The 7853-nt window shown below is 38.2% G+C and overlaps 1 protein-coding gene across 1 annotated transcript; it reads right to left on the bottom strand.

Annotated features, from left to right (window-relative positions):
* Window positions 1-6715: 6715 nt before the first annotated feature.
* On the bottom strand, window positions 6716-7486 carry LOC133732050 (uncharacterized). Its single transcript, XM_062159505.1, has one exon. It carries the CDS (start codon window positions 7377-7379, stop codon window positions 6825-6827), a length of 555 nt encoding a protein of 184 aa, XP_062015489.1. The 5' UTR covers window positions 7380-7486; the 3' UTR covers window positions 6716-6824.
* Between the last annotated feature and the right edge of the window lie 367 nt (window positions 7487-7853).

The raw sequence follows: 7853 nt of genomic DNA, 5'->3' as shown, positions 1-7853 counted from the left end.
TACAAGGAATTATTATAATTTAGATAAAACTAAAAAACATAGGGTTGGGCCAAAGGCAAAGCCCTAGCCCAAATTAAAGCCCAATGGACGGCTCAAAAGAAGAAAGCCCAAAACTGCAAGGCTCAACAAGATTTGGAGCAAGGCCCAAAACACCATCAGTCGCACATCCACCCACGCTGCACCACTCTCCACCACCAGTCCGCTATATCTGTGCCGCACAGACCAACACCATCCTGCCGGCCCAGCATACGCCGTACAACCCCACTTGGCCAACTTCGCGCGCATCTCTGCAGAAAACGCAAGCAGCAGCCCGAAGCATCCAGATCGTCACCGCCGCAAAGCTCCTCCGAGCCCCGTCGTCGCTCCCCATCAGAACCCAGCCGCTACCCAGATCCGCAGAATCCCGCCAAAGCTTTCCATCCCTGCACAACGCAAACAGAACCAGCGATGTCGTCTGGACCTCACCACCTCCACCCAGCCAAGCCTCGAGATTCAAAGCCCCTCTCACGACCTCCCTGAGCGAATAGTAATTCCCGTCCGGCAGCGGCCCAGTAACAATGAGGCAAAAACCTCTCCGATCCCAAGCGCCGCCGGACGAGCAAATTCTCAAAAAGGGAGACCTAGGGTAATCCGAGTTTTTGGGAGCTCCTTAGAAGTTTTTGAAGATATATCCACACAATTGTCAATCCTTCGGGATTAAAGCACAGTCATCAATCCTGGCACACTATTATGCAAATGCAATGAAATAAAGTCACGTAAGTGTTGCATGAGTCAGTTGAGGTCTTGCCTTACTTTTCAAGTTTGATCTTCAGCCTTACTTTCCATTGACCTAAGAAACCTAGACCTAGGACTCTATAGTTTGAAAGGGAATGCCAACATACACAAATCTATATATACTGACAAGTGACAACGTGATTGAATGCTAGCTGGTGTAATTGTTCCTTATTTCTTGCCTTGTCTTAAAGCTTTGGTTTGATTAATTTTTTTTTTAAAGTTTGTCTCGTTGTAAATCAACCATTTTAGGTATTATGTTTTGGCATTATTGGCCACTTTTCAGCCAAAGCTCTTTAACCTCTTTCTAACAAGAGCTTACTTACTCGTAATGAATCGTGGAAAGAAGTGGCTGGACTGTGAGGAGAGGCGAAGCTTCTTACTTTGTTATTTGTATTCGACTCACTGAATCAGTGTATCAAGATACGGTAATGCTAATCTAATTGCTCATTTTCCCACCGTTCTTTTCTCCATTTAATGAAAGATCCTCATCCCGCTTCGTGTTCATTTATAGGTTGGGAACCTGTTGATTTGAGAAATTAATTAATCCATGTGTTAGGCGGCTAGAGGCTTCTTCACTTGCACGTGTTCTTCTAAGTTAGTGCCATTGTGAGAGCGTGCCAAATAATGGCCAGGAGACCAGCTAAATTTTGTTTGCTTTGTTCACTCTGTGCTTTTGAACTTCTAAATAAGAGATTGTTAGCCAAGAAATGAACGATCTGCCTGTATTCTCTATGCCTTGGATGCAAGGACTTCACATAAAGTAATGTTACTCATGGATATTTTCGTGTTATGCAATACAATTTGGTGCGTGAATGTGAATGTTAAAAGAGTTTTTCTATTGGAACCTCCAAATTTACTCACTTGACCTCTATGCTTTTTACACCTCTTATCAAATTTTCAAATACTAAATTTACTTACTAAACTTCCTCAAATAACCTCACTCATATAATTTGCAAACAAATTATTAAATCTTAACTAAATATACATTTCTTAATCAAACTTGAGTTTCAAAAATTAATATCTAATCAATAAGAAAATGCCATGAACTATTATGTTTTTTTTTTTTAAAAAAATTTCTATTTTAGCTGTGCAAAAAAAACAAATGAAGAAATCATTTGTTTTTATTTTCAAAAAAAAAATCGTTCGTTTTTTAATGTTTATTTATTTTTCTGTATTTTTTTACCACATGATTAATTATTATTATTATTATTATTATTATTATTATTATTATTATTATTTTGCAAATATAATGGATTAACTTAGATTTAGGTCATAAATCATAAGAGGATTTGTTTTGTTTTTCCTCACCAATATGTGTTCAACATATATATCATACATTTTTATGTCACATGATCTTAACCATATTTTTAATTCTTATTAAATATATATGAATGCTTTAATGAGTCTGTAGTGAAATTGGAAAATGAAAATAGATTAGGAAATTAATAAGGAATACAATCTACTATTATTGAATTCGAAAGTCTACATAAAATAAATATAATATTTTTTTGGTATAATTATTGTCCTTAATAGTCATTTTATAGTAGGTTATATATGTCATTTAATAATTCATAATAGAGTGAGGTCAAGTGAGCAGATTTAGAAGTCCCAATAGAAACTCTCATGTTAAAATAACGATGAAAAATCTATAAAGATAAATATTTGCAAGTCATGATGAAAACTAAAATGAAAGTAAAAGGACACCTTAATTAAAGAAGGGTTAAATACTATTTACTCCCTGAACTTTCAAGGAAAAAACACTTCAGTCCTTGCCTTTTCAATTTCACACGTTTACTCCCTCATCTCTCAATTTTGAACCAATAGGTCCATTCCGTAAAAAAACCATTGTTCTAAAAATCGGCCTAGGCGGCAAGGAACCGCTCCGATTTTGGCCTAGGCGTTTCCCTTAGGCGCTGGGCTACTAGGCGGGCTAGGCGGGGACTAGGCGGCCTAGACGGTGGTGCTAGGCGGTGCTAGGCGGGGACTAGGCGGTTCTAGGCGGTCATAAACCCTAATTTATTCTATATTTTGACTATTTTTATATTTATAATTAATTTTTAGACTTTAAATATTGTCATTTATATTATTCTATGTCATTAAAATAATTTAAAAATAAAAAAAAAACCGCCTAGGCCCCTAGGCCCTAGTCCCTGGGTCACCGCCCGACTAGCGCCTAGCGTTTTTTAGAACTTTGAAAAAAACTCTATTAAAATGTCTATTATACCCTCAGTTCATTTTTTTTCTTTTTCTTAATTTATTTTTTTATCTTTTCTGTTTATCTCTTCTTCTTCCACCTCTCTTCTCCTTCAACATCAAAATTTCTAAAGCGACCAAATCAATCCGAAACACAAAATCTCTCTTCATCTGCTCAATCAAAAAAAGGAAAGAAAAAACAAAACAAAAGAGAAAAAAATATTTTAAAAAAAATTAATTAATTAAAAAATTTGAGGGTAGAATAGACATTTTTGGTCGGAGAATAACAAATTGGACCTATTGGTCCAAAATTGAGAGATAAGGGAGTACACATGTGAAATTGAAAAGGTAGGGACTGAACTGTTTTTTCCCTTAAAGTTCAGGGAGTAAACAGTATTTAACCCATTAAAGAAGCTTGAACCCTAGAAAACTTGTTTATTGGATAAAGATGCTCATGCGATATTTTTTATTTCTTTGATATAATTTGTATAATACGAAAAGATGAAAATAAAATGAGATAATTAAACAACAACAAAATAAATTAAGTGTAGGAAAGTAAATAGCAAGAAGTACGAAAGAATAATTCTTAGGTTCACCCCTAGGGTGAATGAGCATATTCACCCCCATTGTCAATTAACATATTTTTACTTAATAAATTTATAATCCAACGGTCTATATATTAAATTATCCTTTAAAGATCATCTCTGTTAAAAATCAATCGAATCAGAAATTGTTTAATTATCTAATTGAATCAAACAAATGGATGGTTCTAACAACACTTATTATTACTATGATGAACCGTTCATGTATTTCATAGAAATGAATAACTAAAAGGTCTTCAATTTGATTGATTTTTTACAGAGCTAATCTTTATATTACATTATACAACATGAATGGTTGGATAAGAAAATTATAAAGTTATTATGCATTAATCGCAAGAGATGGTGAATTTGCTAATTCACCCTAGGGTGAACCTAAGAATTATTCAGTACGAAATACCAGTACATAAAGCAATATAAATATGTAGATTTGTGTATCTAGAGATTTAGTAAAATACTGAGAATGCTGAATTGTACGGAGATGTATTTGTATTTGGTCAAGGACATCTGACAAAAAATATCTTTTGTAATATAATATAAAGATGTTGAACAAAGAAAAAAAAAATCCCTCCTTTCCCCTCAAAAAAAAAAAAAGAAAACACAATCTCGGCATTAATTGTCGAAATTATTGATAACAAAAGTAAGTTTTACGTAAAACCTTTGACATGGTAATAGAAACTTACAATTAGAAGTTAAAACTCTACGATACATATTCAGGGACTCAGGGTTGCTAGCTTCTCCAAATACTTTGAATAATGAGAAATAATGACTCATATGCTTGGTTGTCGCCTAAATATTTTGCCTTGGAAAAGTTGGCCAAATCCGGCTAGGAATTAACTCGGAACATGTCTCGGGTAGAATTGGCTCAACCTCAAGCACTATTGATTCGGCTAGGATTATAATTAGCCAAACCCTGGGTTAGAGCTAGCCGAACCTTGACCAAAGTTAGCGGACCCTCGACTAGAATGGTTAAAGGCCTTCCTCTCCTCACACTTCGCCTTTGCCTAGTCACCAAAGAATCTGTGAGGTAGGAATGCCAACGCATAAGAAAAGCCTCGGATCCTCATAGAAATTAAGATTCCATGGAACCGCCAGCCATTCCTTACTGCAATTTTTCTTAAAAAGTAGTCACACTATTCTGTGAATTTGGATTCCTCCAACAGTTACAATCACCGGAAAACAGCGTCGGCAAAATTTTTGGTAATCTTATTGTACGTTTATTTGTTACTTGTACTTCTGTTCTGAATTTTCGTTAATCAAAATCGATCTGATTGGTATATGCTGTATAAAGTTGCTTAGTAGGGAATCCGGGTCCAAGTAGAAATAGGAAACTTGAAAGAGAGAGTAATCTCGGCAGGGATTGGTAATCCTTGTCTATATAACAGGACGCCTGCCATTCATTTCTTCATTCTGAAATTACAGCATTAGCTTAGTAGCTGAGCAGAACGTCCCTGCCATTCGTGTCTTCATTCTTCAATTATATATGCTCAGCATCAACACTTTCGATCGATGCTTTTGTGAGATGGAATGGTTTACTGTGCAGGTCTGTTGATACCTCGTCCGATATTCCACCACGTGACGATGATGCGCTTAAGATCAAATTTGTGTTCCTCAATGAAACCCGACACGCTTTTACACCAGATATCATATACTCAAGATCAGATAAAAAACAGAGATACTCGAGAAACTTGGGTGATCCCCCACACAACGACAACAAAGGTCATTACAGTCCGTCCTTCCGAGTTATACAACCACGATTCTACTAGCTAGTATTATGCAATCCTCTTCAGGGCGTATTATAGTAGACTTTCTAAACACCCATTTTCCTCCTCGAGGCAAATTAGAACTCCCCAAATGTTGTGGCAGAAATAATTTATTTTGTTCAAAACTCCATTCCCTTGGTTCCTAATGATTCCATTCGTGTGCGAAGATTTGCAGGGATTGAAATATTGCATCATCTTGATGATCAACTGACTAGAGCGGACCTACATAATCGTTTTGAAGCTACGAAACGTGGGACATGTGCTATTTGTTTGGATGACTTTAAGGTTGGACGTAACACTAGTCGATTGCCTTGCTTGCACGTTTTTCATGGACCTTGCATTGTTAAGTGGCTGGAGATCGATCCTCGTTGTCCCCTTTGCCGATATTCTTTGCTCCCTGAACTAGTACCATGGTTTAATGCATAGTCCACAGCTAGTTTTTTGCAGCAATGAAACTGGATGTTGCATTGGGGCATTTGAGTTCGCTTGGTTGTGTGGTTGAGATCTTTTGCAGCTGTGTAATTTGTTGGTTGTACTTCTGCCCAACTGTTTTCCTTTCCTTTATTTGAATAATCTAAGGTGTAAACTTTATGTCATGTAGTTAAATAGTTCTAAAAACATTGGTTTTTTCATTCCAATTAAGGAATAGTTTCTGAAAATCAGTTTTTCAGCCAAGCTTTATTCAATAGAATGTGCATAACCACGCAAGCATAGGTATGCCTAATCACGTTTAGTCATTTCTAAGAACTCCCATGAGATGCTCAATGTTAATAAGGTTTGCTTAATTCTCTTTTGCTGGCAATGGTTGTTTCCACAGCATTAGCGAATTGAGTTATTATATACTTATGAATGGAATTCTGTGGGAAACAGGCCGTTAACATGTATAATGTGAAGAAAGATAAGAAGCGAAACAACAGATCGGAGAAGACTTCAGGAACCCCGAGCCAGTATCCAACCCTCAGAGCCATTTAACAAGGGCTCTTCAAAGCCACAAGGGATCCAAAAAGCCATTTAACAAGCAGTGATCTTCGAACAAATGCAGAAAATGAAATTCTTAGCCATGACAGAGATAAGCTTTTTTGTTGTGTATCAAAGATTATTTATGAAAGACTTTTGTTTTTCAGGAGAAAGCATTTCTACTCTCTACTCTTGCTATCTCGCTCTGTGTGTCAGTGGCAGTGGGATTGGGATTTGGTATTCCACCAAATCCTCAGAATCTTAGGACGGACAGCACCACAAAACTACTGAGCTCCACATACATGAGATATGGCACTATGCCGGATTTGGGTTTCCGGGTTGGTGGAGTTGAAGGAGGTAATGGAAGAAGTACTAGAGATTGAAGAAGAAGCAGAGGAACCGAACATGCAAGATGAAGAACAGAAGAGATAAGGTTAATGATGAAGTTGAAATTTTCAAGTGCTTGTTAACACAACACCTAGAGCTAGCTTACAACACTACCAATCTAGAACGAACAACAATTGAAATCCAAACACTTTTAAGAAACAAAAATCTCCAAATCGGACTTGTTTTCCTGCTCAATGACGTCAAGAAACAGAGGATCAACGGTGATGTGACTGTCCACGTGCACCACAAACTTATGCTCCCACCACAGAACCTTGGCGGCGCCGGCAATATCGACGGCGGCGTCGAGCACCATCTGGCGCTTGGCGACGTCGGAGACGAAGCTGGCGGCGTGGTGGGCGAGCTGGAGCCCGTCGAGGCGGGCCGGGAGGCGGAGGAGCTTGCAGGACTTGGCGGACTGGGAGCCGGCCTTGATGTCGGCGGAGCCGAGGAGGGAGCCTTTGTAGAAGATGGACATGGTGGTGGAGGAGTAGTGGATGGGGGTGATGTTGGGGTTGGTGATGTGGACGGTGAGGACGAGGCCGGCGTCGAGGAGAGGGAGGTTGAGCTTGAAGGAGGTGAGATCGATGGAGATGAGGTCGAAGGTGGGGTCCTTGGGCTTAGCGGAGAGAAGAGAGGTGGTGGCTAGGGCCGAAGCGGCGCCGATGAGGGCGGAGGTCCAGCTAAATTTCACCTCCCGGCTGCTCATGGTGGGTGAGAGTTTGAGATTTGAGGGGTCGAGAGAGGAGTGACTGAGGCGTTGTCGTTTTGGAGGTTTGAGAGAGAGAGAGAGAGAGAGAGAGGTGGACAGATGGCAGGAGGAAATTAGGAGTAGTAGAAATGTCCTAATTTTAAATCCTCTGATGTCTGCTTCACACTAACAGTGTGAACTTAAGCAGCCTCCACATTTTCGACATTCTTTGCTTAAGAAATGAGAAAACTCTCATAGAATTAATATTAATTATTCAATTTAAAAATAAAAAAAATTAATACAGGCAAACTTTGAGTTTAAGTAAATGAGATATTAAATAAGGAATATCTTACTGCTCAAGGAAAAAAAAGTATAATTTGTAAATACAATTCTCACTAAGATTTGTCTATGTTTGGTATAGATGTGACTTCTTCCTATTTTGCTCCGGAAAGATGTTGTGAGTTAGGTTATGTCTTCAAGTTATATGGAATG

The sequence above is a fragment of the Rosa rugosa genome, chromosome 2, assembly GCF_958449725.1.
Source record: "Rosa rugosa chromosome 2, drRosRugo1.1, whole genome shotgun sequence".
In the NCBI taxonomy this organism is placed as follows: Eukaryota; Viridiplantae; Streptophyta; class Magnoliopsida; order Rosales; family Rosaceae; genus Rosa; species Rosa rugosa.
This window is presented reverse-complemented; position numbering and strand designations above follow the sequence as displayed.

Coding starts and splice junctions, on each gene's coding strand:
- LOC133732050 (XM_062159505.1), bottom strand. CDS start 7,379: ATGAGCAGCCGGGAGGTGAAATTTAGCTGGACCTCCGCCCTCATCGGC.